Source organism: Haliotis rufescens, unplaced genomic scaffold (genome assembly GCF_023055435.1).
Source record: "Haliotis rufescens isolate VD_foot unplaced genomic scaffold, xgHalRufe1.0.p SCAF_16, whole genome shotgun sequence".
Classification (NCBI taxonomy): domain Eukaryota; kingdom Metazoa; phylum Mollusca; class Gastropoda; order Lepetellida; family Haliotidae; genus Haliotis; species Haliotis rufescens.
In genome coordinates, this window is record NW_025963846.1 from 27,258,328 (window position 1) to 27,280,126 (window position 21,799).

Below are 21,799 nucleotides of genomic sequence, written 5' to 3' on the forward strand. Positions count from 1 at the left end.
AAAAGGTATATGAACCTTTTGACCTGTGACCTCTTCAGCTGTGTTTCTGCGATCTGTTCCAGGATCAAAAACTGTTTTTTCAGCTCTAATCTACCATTTTTCAGCCATCTGTGACTCTTAAGGTAGTTGTCCGATTTCTCTCAATGTTCGATGCCTTTGTGGGTTATATACAGACTCAAAGGTCTGAAGATTTAAGCCTAATAGTTATAAATTAATTAATTATAACTGATTTAACGTGTTGTTGACAAATAGTCCAGGGAATGCATGATATTTTGGTGTCTTTGATTTAAGTCCTAGGTCACATGGGATGGCAGCTATGTTAGATTCATGATTGAAAGTATGTTTGGAAGTAGAATTCTCATGCAGTCTAGAGTGTCTGAATGCATAATTAACGACATTTAAAGCACGGAGTCGTGAGCCTCGGAGCTGGAGGATTGTTGGAGGGTATGGTCGGTGTGTTATTGCTAATGACCACAACGATCACGAAACGCGTTGTCGGAATTTGTTTCATCATATTTCCACAATTGGAATATTACTCTACGACATAATTTATTCTTTGATGGCCTTATTCAGCCTTATTAGATGGTTTGAAGTGGTATGAAAATGGCATCTGAAAGCCTGACTATTTAAATAGTGTCACATACAGACCCTGACAAAAGAATATACGAACATGTGGAAAATTAGCTCCTTTCTATTATGTATATATAAATAACAATTTAGTAAAATACATATTTTATATATTTTATTATAACAGCATATAATGGCCAATACGTATATGTCGTGGGCGAATGGGTGGCCACGGGTGGCCCAGTCGTCTTAGGCGCCGGGATTCGCTGTGCAGAGTAGCGCCCCTTGGGCACGCCAGAAACCTATGATTGTGGGTTCGACTCCTCGATTATGTTTCTAGTTTTGTTAGCACCATACCCGTGCTCGTGGGTTTCACCGAAGTGGTAAACGTCTGAGACCTGCATCACTTCGCGATTTCCTCCAACATTAAGCTGACATTACAAGCGGCGTTAAACCCAACTCACTCACCGTGGGTGAACTGACACTGTAAGATGACATGGTGTTCATTGAATACATTGTCACCCTTGAATGAGGACTAGTCGGAGAGAGAATGGTGGTACACATGTATGGCATATTGGGAAATGAAATTGTAGAGACGTCCACTGTGGGTAAGATAAGAGGTGTAACCACGGTAATCTTATAAGATTACAATTTGTACCAGGAAATACTTAAAAAACAATTGCCTCGACTTCTACACACAAAATAATGATTAAAGGACGTGTTGGATGTAGTGAAAATATTGCGTTGAAAGAAAGTCGGACCCTCCTATTAGATTTTTTTTTTCTATAAAGCAGGGTGAAAATGTGTACGATGAAAATAAATTTCATTTTATTGGTTGTTAATGCTTTTGGGAATTTTTTTTAACTTATCCTGCATTACTCCGTATTGCATTTACTGCTGTCTTTGACAGAGAGACGAACTGTGTGAGATCCAGCTGCTGAAGAAAGTTGTTTCCATCTGTCCAGGAAGCAGCGCCCCCTCCCACACAGTCGGCACGTGACCCGGAAGACATGACGTCATGTCAAAACTCATAACTGCTTTGTCAACCACATGGATCGGACGTGAACTGTATCCCTCAGTGGAATTATTAAAGCTTTCTTGGTCCTGACTTTCTTTCGTTTTCTACGACAAAAGTCTGCTGTATTACCTTTGCCTTCATTATATTGTTAATTGGTAACGTTTCTCGCTCGGGTTGTGACTCTCGTCACGGTTTTTCCGAGCGTATTGTTGTTTCCCGCCATTTTGGTTTACCGCCATTTTTTCCCGCCCTGTTGCGATTCACTACGTGTCCACGTACTTTCGTGTTTTGTGTCTTGAATTCGCTCTATGGTTGGAGTTTTACATTAAGTTTAATGATTGTTTTTGGCGTGTTTGAAGCGTAATTGTTTGCTCTTATTAACTTTGTAACAAGAATAAGTTATGTTGAGTTACATTATGTTTCACGTTGTGTGTTTACACATCGTTATGTTTTTTGCTTCAATTCCAGTATGTCTCGCTGCTCTCGCTGCCGCGGGAATAAATCTGGACGGGACCCCCACCCCTGCTGCCTGGACTGTACAACCCCGTGTACCCTCACAGAGCGTTGCAGTTATTGTAGTCCCCTGTCGCCAGTCTCCTTCACCGCCTACCTAAGAGTGTCTCGGAAACGATTCACCCAGCGTGTGCGTCGACTCTCCAACATGCCATCCAACGTAGAGTCTGCCTCCCATGGCACGACTTCCGACCGTACACGGTCTCCTACACCACCCTTACCGTCGTCTGCTTCGACATCATCGTCTGCAGCATCGCCCGTTTCGGGTTTCCTGTCACCTCTACCATCTACGACGACAACTCCGGCGCCTCCGATGTACCCGGCGCCTCCGGCGCCTCTTGGTCCGGCGCCTCCGATGTACCCGTAGCCTCCGATGTATCCGGCGCCTCTTGGTCCGGCGCCTCCGATGTATCCGGCGCCTCTTGGTCCGGCGCCTCTGATGTACCTGGCGCCTCTTGGTCCGGCGCCTCTGATGTATCCGACGCCTCTTGGTCCGGCGCCTCTTGGTCCGGCGCCTCCGATGTATCCGGCGCCTCTTGGTCCGGCGCCTCTGATGTCTTCGATGTATACGGCGCCTCTGACTACTTCGGCGCCTTTGACTTGTGCTGCGCCTCCTACTTATGGACATGCCCTTCCGTCATCGTTCATGGATCAATCTTGGATGCAAGCTTGGATGCAGTCATTGTTTGCGCAAGCTCAACCCACCTCAGCGGCGCCGACGGTGCCTCCTGCGACGCCGGCGACGCTGACGGCCCCGACTACTGTTACTTCGATTCCTGCGGCCCCCTCCACATCGGGTACTTCTCGGTCTCGAACATTGTACACCTCGTCGCCTCCGACTGTTTCTCGGCACTCGTCCAAGTCTGCTCGTTCCCGTCGTCGCTCTAGTAGTCGCTCTCGTAGTCGCTCACCCGTACATAGACGACGACGTCGTTCCTCCTCCTCGGAAGGATCTTTTCGCCCCAATTATGACCCTCCATCTCCCGAGATTGATACACACTTGGGCCTTTCACAGGTTGCTGATTGGTTGGCGGACCGTCTGGCCTCTGTCGCTCCCTCCCCGGGCTCCGATGTGGATAAAAAGTTGACGATCTGGTCTAATCCGACGTCTCTACCACCCGACCCAATGCTCACTGACCTGGTTACGGCGTTGGACGAGGACTTCGCTAAGTTGTCCCTCACGCCGTCGTTCAAGGCTCCACGTTTCCGGCGGGAAGATTTCCCCGTCCACTCCTTCGACGTGGCCGATGGTGCACATATCCTTGACGAGTACTTACATCGAATGACCGGGTCTTCCCAGTCCGTCACCATACGTATGCCGGACTCCCGACTCGCTTTCGTGGAAACAGAACTGCGCCGTACTTTGAAGCCACTATCTACACTTGCCTCATCTGCCAGAGCCATTGACCAGGATCTCGCTGAATCCAATCCTAACAGGATCGACCACTTGCGCACGGTTATGACATTCCAACTTCGCCAGATCGATCACATGCGCAATCACCTGAGAGCTGCACTTGCGGAGATCACCACTACTCGACGGTTGGGTTACTTGACTTCCACGGACTGGGATTCCGAATTCAAGCGTTCCTTACTACGACAACCTTGGTCGGGTCCTACCCTTTTTAATGGTGCTATCTCCGCTACCCACACCCGAGTCTCCAGCTTCGCCAGGGATGAAACTGCTCTCAGAGCCTTGAAGCATGTAACACCAATCAGCGGCCAAGTCCTCCAAAGGCAACTATAAACCACGCCGTTCCTCCCTCAAGGTCGTCTCCAAACATACCTCGCCCTTTCGTGGGACAGGGCGTGGTCGTGGTAGAGCCCGTGGCACTTACCAACCCCGAAGGGATCGTCGCCCCGGCAAGGGTGCCGATTCCACCTCAAAGCGTTGACCGGCGGGACCTCAACGACTGGGACCTCCCACCCCCAGCCGTTCCGGTCACCGACACACCTGTGGGTGGGAGACTAGGCCGGTTTTGGAGAAACTGGTCCATACTGGAGGACCCGTTCGTCACCGACGTCCTCCGTCAGGGGTACCGGCTCCCATTGTCTGCGCTGCCTCCTCTGACGTCTACTCCGTCAACAGCCGCTTATTCACCCCACCAGCTTCGGCCCCTTTACGACAGCATCGTTTCCCTACTCCAGAAGGAGGCCATAGAGATCGTACACGACCCGGCTCGACACCCAGGATTTTACTCTCCGGTGTTTCTGGTGCCCAAGAAGGGGACCACCAGCTGGCGCATGATACACAATCTCTCCACTTTCAACCGGCACTACCTGGAACGTCCTCCCTACTTCCGAATGACGACGTTGCGCCTGCTCAGGACGAGAATCTCAGCTGGCAAATCCCTGATCAGCCTCGACATCCAGGACGCCTATCTTCATGTACCCATCCACCCCAACGACCGGCGCTTCCTCAGGTTCTTTTTCAATGGTACCCATTACCAGTGGGCGGTCCTACCATTTGGAATTTCAACGGCCCCGTGGCTTTTCACACGGATCACCCGCCCGGTCGCCGCCTACCTACACCTGAGGAACATCAACTTCGATCCATACATCGACGATTGTCTCCTCAACAATCGGGACTCGGCGTTGCTACTGCGTCACAGGGATTTTACCCTGCGGCTCTTCAATCAGTTGGGTTGGATCGTCAATCAGACCAAGTCGGAGCTGACCCCATCGTTCCGTCTGCAGTTTATCGGGGGCCTGTTTCTCACGGATCAGGACCTCCTTCAAGTCCCCAGAGACAGGTGGTTGAAAATCCTCGCTCATCTCTTCCCTGCCCTTCAACAGGCTCGAACTCTCCGCCAATGGCAGGTTCTATTGGGTCTCCTCACGTCGGCTCAAGACCTGACTGCCAGAGGTCGCCTCCAACTCCGTCCAATTCAACGGTTTCTCGCACCCTTTATCCGGCAGCAGGATCCGGAGTCCCTCATCGTCCTCCCGGTCCACCTCCACCCCTTCCTCCGATGGTGGACGGTGGAATCGAACGTCTGCGGCGGCGTCTCCTTGACCGCGCTACAGCCCTCCCTTCATCGACGCATCCAAACAGGGTTGGGGGGCTCATCTGGGGACTCAAACAGTTGCAGGGCTGTGGTCCGGAGATCGACTCCACTGGCACAGCAACAACCTCGAACTCGAAGCTCTCATACTGGCCGTCTCCCACTGGCAGAGCATTCTCCGTCACGCCCAGTTGACCATCTCCACGGACAACATCACCGTGGTGTGGTGTCTGAGGAATCAGGGTACTCTCCACTCTCAGTCCCTGCTCAACCAGACCTTCCGATTCTTCGACCTGGTGGACCGCTTAGACTTGCAATTCCTTGTTAAGCACATTCCAGGTTGCAAGAATGTTCTGGCAGACGCTCTGTCCAGGCCGGACAAGGTGGCTCCCACCGAATGGCGACTCCACCCAGAGATCTTCACAGTCCTTTGTCAAACGATCGCCACTCCAAACATCAATCTGTTAGCCACGTCTCAGAACTGCCAGCTGCCGACTTACATCTCGCCGGTCCCGGATCCGGCCGCTGTAGCAGTCGACGCCTTCAGTGTTCCCTGGGAGGGATTAAGCGCGTACGCTTTTCCGCCTCCGGTTCTCCTTCCCAGGGTTCTTCAAAAGATCCAGGCCACTTGACACTTGACACTGATTTTGGTCGCGCCTTGGTGGCCGGCCAGAAGTTGGTTTGTCGACCTCCGAAACGTCGCCAGAGACAACCCTCTAGAACTGCCAGCGTGGTCCAACCTTCTGCTCCACCCACACAGTCGGTTGCCCCACCCAAGTCCCGCTCGGTTTCATCTGCACGCCTGGCACATCTGCAAAAAGCCCTAGGAGCCAAGGGCTATTCGACTAGAGCAGCCAAGGCTATTGCTTTCGCCCATCGTCCATCTACACGGGGACTATATGATGATAAATGGTCCTCGTTCCAGGCGTTCTGCTCTGACAAGCATCAGGATCCGATGACGGCATCCCCGCAGTTCCTGGCTGAGTTTCTTCTGTACTTGCGCAGCACGCGTCGATTAAAAGGCTCTACCATCTCCACGTACCTGGTCGCCATTAACTCCGTCCTTGCCATCCCGGACGACCGGAGAATGACGAAAATTCCCGAACTCCAGGCTATGCTGCGCTCGTTTCGTCTCGACGACCAGAAAGCCAAGTTCAGACCGCCTGCGTGGGATCTGAATGTGGTCTTAAAGGCTCTTCGGGAGGCTCCACACTCCACACGTCTTCCTTTTACGACTTAACGAAGAAGACGGTGTTTCTACTGGCCTTGGCTACGGCCGCCCGGGTTAGTGAGCTCCACGCCCTCGACGTCTCTCGGGTCAGGTTCGAACGCGGGACTCATGGAGCAGTTCATCTTGGGCTGTGCTGGGACTTCATCGCAAAGAATCAACTCCCCGGACAGCCTGATAGATCCTTCACCATCCCTCCACTTTCGTCGATTGTGGGTGCCGACGACGTGGAGGAGCTTTTATTATGCCCAGTTAGGGCCCTGAAGGTTTTCCTGCGACGATCTAAAGCCTGCCGTAAGTCTAGGAAACGCCTTTTCCTACCGGTCTCCCCTTCGTCGCTGTCGGAGGTCAGCCGGAATACTATCTCCCTGTGGCTCCGGGCGGTCATCCTTCAAGATTATAAAGTCGCCGGATTGGACCCCCCCAAGGCTAACAACCCCCACGAGATTCGGGCGGTCGCTCTACCATGGCTCTGCACAGTAACTGTTCCCTCAAATCTATCATGGAAGGCTGTTTTTGGCGTTCCGACACCGTTTTCGCCAACCACTACCTCCGTGATGTAGCCTTGGAAGATGTCGCTGGCGTTCATAGCTTTGGTCCCCTGGTGGTAGCTCAACAGGTCACCAACCCCCGACGCCACTGATTCTCCGTTACCCTGAGCGGGGCCCGTCGAACTCTCTGGTGTTTATCACCACAGATTAGAGGGCTCTACTGCGTTCCGCATTCGCTCTTAGGTCAGTGCTAGTTTTGGCATTCCCGCCTCATACTATTTCTGTCACCTATTTCGGGTTCCCTCTTTTGCATCGACTCTCGTTTCCTTTGACAGGAATGGTCGCTGGTGTTCCGGTCATCTCTTGTCCATGCGGTGCGATTTCATCGGACCTTTGTCGAGGGTTTTCTTCTGGCTCACATCTGAAGGTATGCCCACCGGCCGTGCCGTCTGATAAAGATGCAATACGGAGTAATGCAGGATAAGTTAAAAAATTTAGTAAAATCTAAATATTTTTTACATTTGTATACTTATCCTGCATTACGAAGTCTAAGTGCCCCCCTGCGCTCCGCTTCCTCCCCACGAAGTTTCCGATGTTATGTTAAAGCAGTTATGAGTTTTGACATGACGTCATGTCTTCCGGGTCACGTGCCGACTGTGTGGGAGGGGGCGCTGCTTCCTGGACAGATGGAAACAACTTTCTTCAGCAGCTGGATCTCACACAGTTCGTCTCTCTGTCAAAGACAGCAGTAAATGCAATACGGAGTAATGCAGGATAAGTATACAAATGTAAAAAATATTTAGATTTTACTAATATTGTACTATCTTAAATAAGAATGAAATAACAAAAACGTCCTAAATATGCAACTTGACATAAAATTGCGAAACAATAAACATACTTCTAGCCTCTAAATATACACATTAAAATTCTGACATAGATATTCCTCACCACACTAATTGGGAACAAGGAGAATTCCTAGACACGCCAAAATCGAAGACAAAATTCAGGGAACTCGTAGACAAAAGACATATGGTAGGGAAATATACTCACTTATTGATTTATTACATACAGATATTGAATTATGATGTGGCAAATGTATTTCAAAATAGTAAGTTTTAAAAGACAATAAATATTATTGCTATCATCTTGTCCCTCTCTGCTTGGATATACATGTATGTACCTATTTACAAAGGATGCTGCTAATGCTTTCAAAACAAAAGTACGGTAATCCCCTACTCACCACTTACCGGATTATTAATTTATTTACAAAGCGGCCTTACCATATCTTTTATTTAACACTTTTAAAATTAAAAAAAACAACAACATGCAAACGAAACACTCAGAAACATAAACGAGACCGGTATGCCGATAAGTGATAATAATAATATTGCTAAGATTACTTATCATCATTCGATCAAATTCACTCCCGGTTTGTCTTCGAGGTGGCGGTGTCTACGAATTCACCGCATCAATGTATTATAAAATTTCTTGTTTGCCAGGCGACAGAGCGATAACAGCGCACATGTATCAGACGAACGCACATAGAATAACAGTCAAACTGAGTTGTACGCGAGATACGAAGAGCTATACCACTCGATAAAAGCGGTACGCTTCCGCGGTCTCGAAAAGTGTGTAAAATAGCGACGACCTATTTTCACGCGGGGATTCCCCTCCACAACTCGCTATCTCATTCGGGCGTTTCCTGGGACGTCATCGTGCACCACCGGTGAAGTGATGTGGTTCTGTCAGTTAGTATTCATCAGTTGTATATTGTTTACATGTTGTGCATAAAGCGTACCGGGACAGTGATGTCGATTTTCTCCTTTATTCCCCCAAGAGCTAATTCCCCGTCAACATGCGCGTTGACACTTCATTCATCCCTGTCCGCCCAACTGCGAATGTTTCAGAAATAATCCTACAATCGTGCAGCATACCCGTGCTCGTGAATTTCACCAAAGTGGGTTATGTCGGAGACCTGAATCACTTCTGGCCTTGTTTCCACATTAAGCTGACACGTGATATAACTGGTAAATACTATTAAAGGCGGCGTTATATCTAACTCACTCACTCAGTCAGTTATTCAAATATGACTCAAATATCGTGAACAGCCTGCTTAACAATCAAAATGGATGCTGTTGAAGCCAAAACTTTAGCATACAGATGGACCTGGAGTATGTCTTTCGGAGTCAGATGTGGTCATAGGTAGAATACACAAACTTAAAAAGAGGAAAAAGTAATTTGAATAAACTCATTAGATCACAGCCAGGCGTCCCACGTGACAGATGTGTCGTTCTTTCCATCGACAAGGCCTCCGATAACATCACCGTTATGTGCCAGCATTAATTATGTGATCAAAGAACTTGTTATGCGACCTCTTTGACCTTTGGAAAATTAACAAACTTCACGAACGTGCAGTAGCCAGAAGCTACCCGTGGAGCTATGAGGACAACGCAAGGGAAGGATGCCCCTTCCTATGGCACTATAAATGGGCGGGCACCAGGTTTAAGCGTGGCAGGGAGAGCCTTGAAGTCGATCCCATGACCAGATCACGAATACCAGAAATCCTGCTGCTAGTTCAGTCTACAAAGCATTTGCCAGTAAGTTCCCATTCCATTCTCCCAAAGAAGAAGGTATCAGCTTGTTTGGCATCTGTTATATGGCTGTGTATTTTATTGTTTCACACTGATTGTAATTGTTTTACATTGTTTCTGTTGAGATTCGTTAGACGCTCAATGCATTGTGGACAGTGATCAGTCGTCAGAACGTTACTATTTTAGATGCTCGTGTGTTAATTTCCGGTCCAGTTCACCGCAGACGTTGATCGTATGTTATAGAAACATGTTGAATGTTCCAGTGCCGCTGGTTTTTGAGGGCACTGTGTAGAAATTTCCAGAAGCTTGTTAGGTTGTGTATATATTGGGACAATAGCGTGTTTAGATCTCTCTCACGCATTTTATCACATTGGAACCAGCTTTCATGTGCGGATCACTCATCATTCCTGATTCCCCACCTAGCTCATCTCGGAAGCTTAACCACTGTCGCCGCTGGTTGCATATGGATTATTATCACTGACTTTTGCTGTATTTCTGTATATGATACTGACCACTGCTGTCATATATATTACAATTGAATATTGTACTACCTTTCCATTGTTTACTGTGATCGTTATAGCTGTGCAGCAATTTGTGTTGATTTGTAAACCTAGTTAGTTTCGCAATACAATTGTTAATTTTATACCATTTGTCGTTTGTTTGTTGGTTTCACACTAAGTTCTTTACGTACATATTTCCACGTCCGAAGTGGTAAACGTCTGAGACCTACATCACTTCTGGCTTTCCTCCCACATCAAGCTTACACGCTACGATATAACTGGATTACTGTTAAAAGCGGCGTTAAACCCAACTCACTCACTCACTCACTCACTCACTATTTCTAGGTTAATATATTGTTACAATTTTGGAATCGACACGTAACACGTGTAATCAAACACGCACCAGACACAACATTTCCCATGATAATCTAGCTCTGTTTGAAGCTGATCCAGAAAGGTATTTTGCTACGATTTGTGACTTTGTATAAAACATGGGTCACCAGTCAAAACAGTTGAAGCAACTACCCAAGGCGCCGAAGTCTGTCCCATCAGCTGGAAGTGTTATGGCCTCCGTGTTATTTGACGCTGACGGTGTCATCATAGTGGACAATCTTCAAAAAGGCCAAACAAGACACGGAACATTGGGGCGAATACGAGATAAAGTTAAAACTAATAGGAAGCGGAGGAAAGGTGTGATCTTCCATCAAGACAATTCGCCAGTGATCAACACATTTCCCTCCATGGCTACTATAGTCAACTGTGGATGTGAAGATCTTCAATATCCCCCTTATTCTCCTGCGTCTGTTTTTTTTTTTTTAGACGATTTTAGTTAAGATTAATCTTAACAAGTAACTTTCAAAGATAAATATATCTTAATTTTACCATAAGCTACATTTTCGGAACTACCACACGTATCATATTGATTAGATCTTTGACACTTATCGTTACTCTGTCAAAGAACTGTTGTTTTGTAGATTTAAACAGAGGACTGTTTCCCAAAGACATAACTGGGATTTTCCCGCATCTCAACTTCTGGTGTTTCAGTACAATATATGAAACAGAGTTAAATTCGCCCTAATGCTGTCAACACATGTTTATGTGCCTCAGAAATACCATTCAGTGTGTCATTATACGACACTGACCGAATTTAGGCTTTGTTTATAAACAGCCGTCAACTGCAAATGCACTGCAGTAAATGTTACATGATACTTAATGGCTACTGTACTACTATACTGTGGCTACTCTTCAGGACCAGTTTAAGTTAAATATTCAGCGAAACATTTTGTTCTGCAAATCAGAGCGGCAATTCCGATGCATATAAAACATATGTACAACTTTCTTATTATGACATGTTATGTTTCGTTCTAGGTGCTGTAAACAAGACTGTAAAAAGAAGACTATGGACGAAAAGCACGGGAACACAAAGGACAAGTCAAGGCCACGAATAACTGCAAATGTAGATCATGGTATGTACCAAAGGCTGTTAGCATCTCCTAGAAATCTTTGTCCAGTTTCTATATCTGTATCAGTAAGATACAAAAATCAGGAGGACATGAAATAGTGAATCAAATAAATACTAGTATTAGCGATATTCATAAGAAATATCTGCTTTTGTGGATATGCCATCGTGGCATCGATATGACATCGTGTAATGTCCAAAATAAAAGAGTTCACTATGACGTAATTCCTTCTATGTGAGGCTCAGAACTTATCAAACAGCCCTCGTATTACATATTAACGAACAGCATGATTTACACAGCCGGGTCATGTGCATCTTTTCAAGGCAAGAAAGTTAACTGACTATAAAAGTCCATTTTCAACCCTTGCCGAATAGGCTGGTATTATGGAGTAACATTTTGGCTGGACTAACGAGTCTAGGCATAGTCCAATCAAAATCGCGCAACGAAATCAAAACCCGGTTCGTAAACTGTCGTGCAGATTTCGGTCGATTGCAGGATTTGCTAGGCATTTGCAAAATATTTTAAGGTTAATCGCTCTTGTTTTATTGAACACACTTTATAGTGACACCAGACCGCCTCCTTGGTCTTGGGGCAGAGCTTCCGCCCCGGCCAGAGGAAGGTCCAGAGTTCGATCCCCAGCCGCGCCATACCAAAAGACATTCAAAGATGGTACCTGTTGTTACCCTGTCTGGTGCTAAATAAAACAAGAACTGGTCGGTCGGCTCGGAGTCAGTATACTGTGTCTGAGTGGGATATTTATGTTAAACGCAGTATGGTATCTCAGTGGCCATGGGCTAGCGCTATAAATCGGCATCAGTCCGGACTAGTACACGCTGCCACACACACACACGTGAATGCACGTCGCTATATAAGTGCAATAATCTAGAACGCGACGTTAAACCCCATTTCACCTCACCTAATGGTTTATTCATGACATTTGCCTAATGCTTACATGTGTCAGGAGATGTTTTGGAGGGATCAATTCTATCTCCGCCCGTTGCCTTCGGTGGGTATAGCTAGGATTAAATGTAAAAATGATCCAACTGTAAGGCACAGAACACAGGATATGAACTTCTACTCGTATTCCGGCCATCAGCGAAACTGTGGGGAACAACAGTCTTAATATTTTTTGGAGAACGAATATTCACTGTTTCAAGACATTGTGCGCAAGTTTCCCTTTTTAATGGACATCAAATGAACAATGAGTTTATTAGTATTTTGCAAAAGCGTTCCATTCCAAGCATGTATACCGAGAAAAATATAGGCTGCTTACAGAATGGTTCAGCTCCACAAACGAGTGTTTTACTTTGCTCAGCGCTGTCTACACTTCTCTGGTCAACATCAACATTGGCCGAACTGATGGCCTTTTGTTGACAAGGATGATTCACGTATGCTGGCGGCGTTGTATTACATGAAATATGTCGTCAAGCCGTTTTCCTTTTGTTATACAAGTTGAAACAGTAAATGTACTAACGTTATAAAAGTATCGATGCTCACGATGTCAAACACTGGATTGTCTGGTCCAAACTCGATTATTTACAGATCATTTGCAAGTGATGGAATCGGATTGGTCCATAGGTGAGGCTTAGAAGGGACATAACGCACAATAACCACTGGTGGCGCTACGATCGAGCCCAGGAATACCAGCCTAGTTTGGCAAGGGTGGAAGCTGGACTTTTTATAGTCAGTTAACTCTCTTGCCTCGGGAAGATGGATCATGTGCAACCCATATATTCCTTCATATATTTTTCTTGTTTTGTTAACGATCAGCATCTTGATGTGATTTCAAACTAAATATGTTAAGGCTTAATCACTCTTGTTTTATTGAACACACGTTTTGTTGACCGCCTCCGTGATGTAGTGGTAGCGCGTCCGCTCAGAAAGCGGAAGGTCCGGGGTTTGATCCCCGGCCACGTCATACAAAAAGCCGTTAAAAGATGGTACTTGTTGCCCTGTCTGGTGCTCTGAATTAAGGGGCTGGTCGGCTCGGAGTCAGTGTACTGTGTCTGAGAGGGGTATTCATGTTAAACTGTGGTATGGTATCTCAGTGAGCTAGCACTTAAAATCGGCATCAGTCCGGACTAGTACAAGAACACACACACACACACACACACACACACACACATACACACACACAAACACACACACACACACACATGCACGTCGCTATATAAGTGCAAAAATCTTGAATGCGACTTAAATCCCATATTGACACTGAAATGGCCATGTGTTTATTCATGACATTTGCCTAATGCAATTCATCTTACTCTTGCAGGAAGGATACCATCTCCGTTCATTGCCACAGGTGGGTATAGATAGGATTAAATGTAAATATGTCCAATTGTAAGGCACAGAACACAGAATAGGAACTTCTACTCGTGTTCCGGCCATCAGCGAAACTGTGAGGAACGACAGTCTTAATATTTTTTGGAGAACAAATATTCACTGTTTCAAGACATTGTGCGCAAGTTTCCCTTTTTAATGGACATCAAATGAACAATGAGTTTATTAGTATTTTGCAAAAGCGTTCCATTCCAAGCATGTATACCGAGAAAAATATAGGCTGCTTACAGAATGGTTCAGCTCCACAAACGAGTGTTTTACTTTGCTCAGCGCTGTCTACACTTCTCTGGTCAACATCAACATTGGCCGAACTGATGGCCTTTTGTTGACAAGGATGATTCACGTATGCTGACGGCGTTGTATTACATGAAATATGTCGTCAAACCGTTTTCCTTTTGTTATACAAGTTGAAACAGTAAATGTACTAACGTTATAAAAGTATCGATGCTCACGATGTCAAACACTGGATTGTCTGGTCCAGACTCGATTATTTACAGATCATTTGCAAGTGATTGAATCGGATTGGTCCATAGGAGAGGCTTAGAAGGGACATAACGCACAATAACCACTGGTGGCGCTACGATCGAGCCCAGGAATACCGGCCTAGTGTGGCAAGGATGGAAACTGGACTTTTTATAGTCAGTTAACTCTCTTGCCTCGGGAAGATGGATCATGTGCAACCCATATATTCCTTCATATATTTTTCTTGTTTTGTTAACGATCAGCATCTTGATGTGATTTCAAACTAAATATGTTAAGGCTTAATCACTCTTGTTTTATTGAACACACGTTTTGTTGACCGCCTCCGTGATGTAGTGGTAGCGCGTCCGCTCAGAAAGCGGAAGGTCCGGGGTTTGATCCCCGGCCACGTCATACCAAAAGACGTTAAAAAATGGTACTTCTTATTGCCCTGTCTGGTGCTCGGCATTAAGGGTCTGGTCGGCACCGAGTCAGTGTACTGTGTCTGAGTGGGGTATTCATGTTAAACTGTGGCATGGTATCTCAGTGAGCTAGCACTTAAAATCGGCATCAGTCCGGACTAGTACAAGAACACACACACACACACACACACACACACACACACACACACACACACACACACACACACACACACACACACACACACACACACACACACACACACATACACATGCACGTCGCTATATAAGTGCAAAAATCTTGAATGCTACGTTAAATCCCATATTGACACTGAAATGGCCATGTGTTTATTCATGACATTTGCCTAATGCAATTCATCTTACTCTTGCAGGATCGAAAGGATCTCAGCCCCTTGCCTTAGGTGGGTATAGATAGGATTAAATGTACATATCTCCAATTGTAAGGCACAGAACACAGGATATGAACTTCTACTCGTGTTCCGGCCATCAGCGTAACTGTGAAGAACGACCGTCTTCATATTTTTTGGAGAACGAATATTTCACTGTTTCAAGACATTGTGAGCAAGTTTCCCTTTTTAATGGACATCAAATGAACAATGAGTTTATTAGTATTTTGCAAACGCGTTCCATTCCAAGCATGTATACCGAGAAAAATATAGGCTGCTTACAGAATGGTTCTGTTCCACAAAAGAGTGTTTTACTTTGCTCAGCGCTGTCTACATTTCTCTGGTCCACATCAACATTGGCCGAACTGATGGCCTTTTGTTGACAAGGATGATTCACGTATGCTGACGGCGTTGTATTACATGAAATATGTCGTCAAACCGTTTTCCTTTTGTTATACAAGTTGAAACAGTAAATGTACTAACGTTATACAAGTATCGATGCTCACGATGTCAATCTCTAGATTGTCTGGTCCAGACTCGATTATTTACAGACCGTCATCATATAATTGGAATATTGCTGAGTGTGCCGTTACACAACAAACAAACAAACAAACAAACAACACGTAATACAAGTGTCTGTGAATCGAGAACAACCCAAATTTCGCCAAGAATACTCAAGCAAGCGTCGGTCCCGTCTCCACTTTGCCAGAAAACCACGGCCTTTCAATACTGATTCTACAGTAAGGTCACTATTGCACAAAAGTTGTATACGTGTTGTTGCGTTGTCCAGTGTTAGTATGTGAGCTACATGGATGTCGCGTTGAAACCCTAGACGAACTGTACAGAGGACAAGGTGTTGGATCAGATTTTAGAATTCTAAATGATCCTTGTCACCTTTAAAACCAATGTTGTACCCCCATCACACCAAAGTAGTTCTCAATACGTTCGTGAAAATGTTGTCGAACGGGCCCCACCTGTGTATGAACATAGTGGACGTAGTAGAAACTATTGATAGTATTTTTACGAACTTTATGGACAGGCTCGGACGGGGAGGGTGCTAAAGATTTTATCCCGTCCATCCCGTCCTGCAATTAGTCGGGTTGACAACGTACTTAAAACGAGAAAGACGTATTACCAACGGAATTGCCGTACTTCGAACCTAGTAGGGACGTGTGACGACGTGGTGCAGTGGGACATGAATTTCAGTACGTCTGCACACCGACCGGGGCCGTTTGTTACTCGTTCATCCCATTCGGTGACAGACCCAATTTGACCGAATTACGTTCTTAGTCAATCCTTATTCCGTGCAAATATTTTTCAAACCAAATATAAAATTCTGACGGCAAGGGTTGAAACTGGACTTTTATAGTCAGTTAACTGTCTTGCCTCGGGAAGATGGGCCATATGCAACCCACACATTCCTCCATATATTTTTGTTGTTTTGTTTACGATCAGTATCTTGATGTGATTTCAAACTAAATATGTTAAGGCTTAATCGCTCTTGTTCTATTGAACACACGTTTTATTGACCGCCTCCACGATCTAGTGGTAGCTCGTCCGCTCAGAAAGGGGAAGGTCCAGGGTTGGATCCCGGCCGCGTCATACCAAAAGACGTTAAAAGATGATACTTGTTGTTGCCCTGTCTGGTGCTCGGCATTGAGGGGCTGCTCGGCTCGGAGTCAGTATACTGTGTCTGAGTGGGGTAATCATGTTAAACTGCGGCATGGTATCTCAGTGGGTTAGCACTATAAATCAGCATCAGTCCGGAGTAGTACAAGCAGACACACACACACACACACACACACACACACACACACACATGCACGTCGCTATATAAGTGCACAAATCTGGAATGCGACTTTAAATCCAATTTCACCTCACCTTATATTGACACCGAAATGACCACATGTTTATTCATGACATTTGAATAATGGAAATCATCTTACTCTTGCAGGACATGTTCAGCAGGGATTTATACCACCTCCGCCCCCTGCTTTAGGTGGGTATAGATAGGATTAAATGTAAATATGTCCAACTGTAAGGCACAAAACACAGAATAGGAACTTCTACTCGTGTTCCGGCCATCAGCGAAACTGTGGGGAACGACCGTCTTAATTTTTTTGGAAAAAGAATATTCACTGTTTCTAGACATTGTGCGCATGTTTCCCTTTTCATTGGACATCAAATGAACAATGAGTGTATTAGTATTTTGCAAACGCGTTCCATTCCAAGCATGTATACCGAAAAATATAGGCTGCTTACAGAATGGTTCTGTTCCACAAAAGAGTGTTTTACTTTGCTCAGCGCTGTCTACACTTCTCTGGTCAACATCAATATTGGCCGAACTGATGGCCTTTTGTTGACAAGGATGATTCACGTATGCTGACGGCGTTGTATTACATAAAATATGTCGTCAAACCGTTTTCCTTTTGTTATACAAGTTGAAACAGTAAATGTACTAACGTTATACAAGTATCGATGCTCACGATGTTAATCTCTGGATTGTCTGGTCCAGACTCGATTATTTACAGACCGTCGTCATATAGCTGGAATATTGCTTAGTGTGGCGTTACACAACAAACAAACAAACAACATGTAATTCAAGTGTCTATGAATCGAGAACAACCAAAATTTCACCAAGAATACTCAAGCAAGCGACGGTCCCGTCTCCACTTTGCCAGAAAACCACGGCCTTTCAGTACTGATTCTACAGTAAGGTCACTATTGCACAAAAGTTGTATACGTGTTGTTGCGTTGTCCAGTGTTAGTATGTGAGCGACATGGATGTCGCGTTGAAACCCTAGACGAACTGTACAGAGGACAAGTTGTTGGCTCAGATTTTAGAATTCTTAATGATCCTTGTCACCTTTAAAACCAATGTTATACCCCCATCACACCAAAGTAGTTCTCAATACGTTCGTGAAAATGTTGTCGAACGGGCCCCACCTGTGTATGAACAAAGTGGACGTAGTAGAAACTATTGATAGTCTTTTTACGAACTTTATGGACAGGCTCGGACGGGGAGGGTGCTAAAGATTTTATCCCGTCCATCCCGTCCTGCAATTAGTCGGATTGACAACGTACTTAAAACGAGAAAGACGTATTACCAACGGAATTGCCGTACTTCGAACCTACTAGGGACGTGTGACGACGTGGTGCAGTAGGACATAAATTTCAGTACGTCTGCACACCGACTGGGGCCGTTTGTTACTCGTTCATCCCATTCGGTGACAGACCCAATTTGACCGAATTGCGTTCTTAGTCAATCCTTATTCCGTGCAAATATTTTTCAAACCAAATATAAAATTCTGACGGCAAGGGTTGAAACTGGACTTTTATAGTCAGTTAACTGTCTTGCCTCGGGAAGATGGGCCATATGCAACCCACACATTCCTCCATATATTTTTCTTGTTTTGTTTACGATCAGTATCTTGATGTGATTTCAAACTAAATATGATAAGGCTTAATCGCTCTTGTTCTATTGAACACACGTTTTATTGACCGCCTCCACGATCTAGTGGTAGCTCGTCCGCTCAGAAAGGGGAAGGTCCGGGGTTGGATCCCCGGCCGCGTCATACCAAAAGACGTTAAAAGATGATACTTGTTGTTGCCCTGTCTGGTGCTCGGCATTGAGGGGCTGGTCGGCTCAGAGTCAGTATACTGTGTCTGAGTGGGGTAATCATGTTAAACTGCGGCATGGTATCTCAGTGGGTTAGCACTATAAATCAGCATCAGTCCGGAGTAGTACAAGCAGACAAGCAGACACACACACACACACACACACACACACACACACACACACACACACACACACGCACGCGCACGCACGCGCACACACACACACACACACACACACACACACACACACACACACACATGCACGTCGCTATATAAGTGCACAAATCTGGAATGCGACTTTAAATCCAATTTCACCTCACCTTATATTGACACCGAAATGACCACATGTTTATTCATGACATTTGAATAATGGAAATCATCTTACTCTTGCAGGACATGTTCAGCAGGGATTTATACCACCTCCGCCCCCTGCTTTAGGTGGGTATAGATAGGATTAAATGTAAATATGTCCAACTGTAAGGCACAAAACACAGAATAGGAACTTTTACTCGTGTTCCGGCCATCAGCGAAACTGTGGGGAACGACCGTCTTAATATTTTTGGAAAAAGAATATTCACTGTTTCTAGACATTGTGCGCATGTTTCCCTTTTATTGGACATCAAATGAACAATGAGTGTATTAGTATTTTGCAAACGCGTTCCATTCCAAGCATGTTTTCCTAGAAAAATATAGGCTGCTTACAGAATGGTTCAGCTCCACAAAAGAGTGTTTTACTTTGCTCAGCGCTGTCTACACTTCTCTGGTCAACATCAACATTGGCCGAACTGATGGCCTTTTGTTGACAAGGATGATTCACGTATGCTGACGGCGTTGTATTACATGAAATATGTCGTCAAACCGTTTTCCTTTTGTTATACAAGTTGAAACAGTAAATGTACTAACGTTATAAAAGTATCGATGCTCACGATGTCAAACACTGGATTGTCTGGTCCAGACTCGATTATTTACAGACCGTCGTCATATAGCTGGAATATTGCTGAGTGTGGCGTTACACAACAAACAAACAACACGTAATACAAGTGTCTGTGAATCGAGAACAACCCAAATTTCACCAAGAATACTCAAGCAAGCGTCGGTCCCGTCTCCACTTTGCCAGAAAACCACGGCCTTTCAATACTGGTTCTACAGTAAGGTCACTATTGCATAAAACTTGTATACGTGTTGTTGCGTTGTCCAGTGTAAGTATGTGAGCTACATGGATGTCGCGTTGAAACCCTAGACGAACTGTACAGAGGACAAGTTGTTGGCTCAGATTTTAGAATTCTAAATGATCCTTGTCACCTTTAAAACCAATGTTATACCCCCATAACACCAAACTAGTTTTCAAAACGTTCGTGAAAATGTCTTCGAACGGGCTCCAACTGTGTATGAACGTAGTGGACGTAGTAGAAACTATTGATAGTCTTTTTACGAACTTTATGGACGGGCTCGGACGGGGAGGGTGCTCTAGAACTTTGAGTCTGCCCAAGATTTTATCCCGTCCATTCCGTCTTGCAATTAGTCGGATTGAAAACGTACTTAAAACGAGAAAGACGTATTACCAACAGAATTGGCGTACTTCGAACCTACTAGGGACTTGTTGCGACGTGGTGCAGTAGGACATAAATTTCAGTACGTGTGCACACCGACCGGGTCCGTTTGTTACTCGTTCATCCCGTTCGGTGACAGACGCAATTCACTACATTACGTTATTAGTCAATCCTTATTGCGTGCAAATACTTTTCTAACCAAATATAAAATTCTGAAGCTGCTTGCAACACGTTTCTACATGGTTCTAAACTTTCTTAGTAGGTTCTCATAAAATTCTCCTAGTTTTGAGTATGTTTATGCAGTTTTCACGCAGTTCTTTCTACAACCACCCCGTCTGAAGTACGATAGGACAAGCTAGGTTAAACATACAGCTAGGGTTTCAGGTTCATCAGATGAGCTTGCGATTTCGGGCAGTGCGCATCGTTTCCTGACCGTGAAGATTTTCAAGATTTGTGCCCAGAAACATGGATAACTTTGCATACATTAAACATTGAATGTTGGTTTTATCCAATTTATCCTGAAAGCAGAGGAAGAGTACAAGGAGATGGTAGAGGAAGAAAGAAGGAGACAAGTAAGAAACTGTTGGGTGAGGAAGTGGCTGAAACCTGAGAGGAGAAAAGGTGTGGGACATTATCATCAGCTGATGGAGGAGCTCCCTCTGGATGATCAAGGGTCCTTCTACAACTTCTTGAGAATTACCCCACCCATGTTTGACGAACTTCTTGAACGAATCACCCCCTTCATTAAAATAAACAAGACACCAACTACAGAAAGGCTCTTGAACCCGGTATGAAGCTTGCCATCACACTGCGTCATCTGGCAATAGGAGATTCCTATGCCACCTTGCAATATGAATTGAAGGAAGCCCAAAAACGCAATATGCTTGTTGGTGAAACATGTCTGTGAAGCCTTGGTGATGGTGCTTAAGAATGAAGTCATCACATGCCCTGTTGACAGAGGAACTTGGGAAGAAGTTGCTGAGGATTTCCGCATGCGCTGGAATCTCCCACATGCCTGTGGTGCCCTCGATGGGAAACATGTTGCCATCAGAAAGCCTCCCAGACTGGAACCATGTACCACAACTACAAAGGCTTCTTTTCAGTCGTAATAATGGCCCTGATAGATGCTGATAACAAATTTATGTGGATAGATGTTGGTCTTTTGGAAGCCAGTCTGTTTAGCAAATGACTCCATTCATCTTCCCGAGGCAAGAGAGTTAACTGTTTATAAAAGTCCAGTTTCCACCCTTGCCGAACTAGACTGATATTATGGAGTTACATTTTGGCTGGACGAAAAAGTCTAAGCATAGTCCAATCAAAATCGCGCACCGAAATCGAAATCTGGTTCGTAAGTTTTGTAATCAACGTGCTCATATGATTTGAAGCACTTCGCGATGTAAGGCCCGTTTTATCGCAATATAGATTTTGATTGTCGATCAGATCGTTTTGTCTGGGCGCCGTCATTTTGTTTGAAGCAAATGCAAGTGATACGAGAGGTGGAATCTTATTGGTCGATGGGAGAGTTATAGAGAGACATAACTCATAACAGCCACTGGTGGCGCTACGAGCCCAGGAATTCCAGCCTTGTTCGGCAAGGGTGGAAACTGGACTTTTAAAGTCAGTTAACTCTTGC

General features: G+C 45.2%; 1 protein-coding gene and 1 long non-coding RNA gene across 2 annotated transcripts in view; both read left to right on the top strand.

Annotated features, from left to right (window-relative positions):
• The window catches only part of LOC125381022, a 44,988-nt gene extending 32,050 nt beyond the window's left edge, over positions 1-12,938 (top strand). Inside the window, exons 8-9 of the long non-coding RNA XR_007221640.1 lie at positions 11,279-11,376; positions 12,913-12,938. This is a non-coding gene — a long non-coding RNA (uncharacterized LOC125381022). The remainder of the gene's footprint in view (positions 1-11,278; positions 11,377-12,912) is intronic.
• LOC124113942 (splicing factor 3B subunit 4-like) overlaps positions 1-21,799 on the top strand; it is a 143,113-nt gene that overhangs the window by 117,844 nt on the left and 3,470 nt on the right. The window contains exons 12-13 of the mRNA XM_048397075.1: positions 16,953-16,997; positions 19,010-19,054. Coding sequence (XP_048253032.1) covers positions 16,953-16,997; positions 19,010-19,054 — 90 coding nt within the window. The remainder of the gene's footprint in view (positions 1-16,952; positions 16,998-19,009; positions 19,055-21,799) is intronic.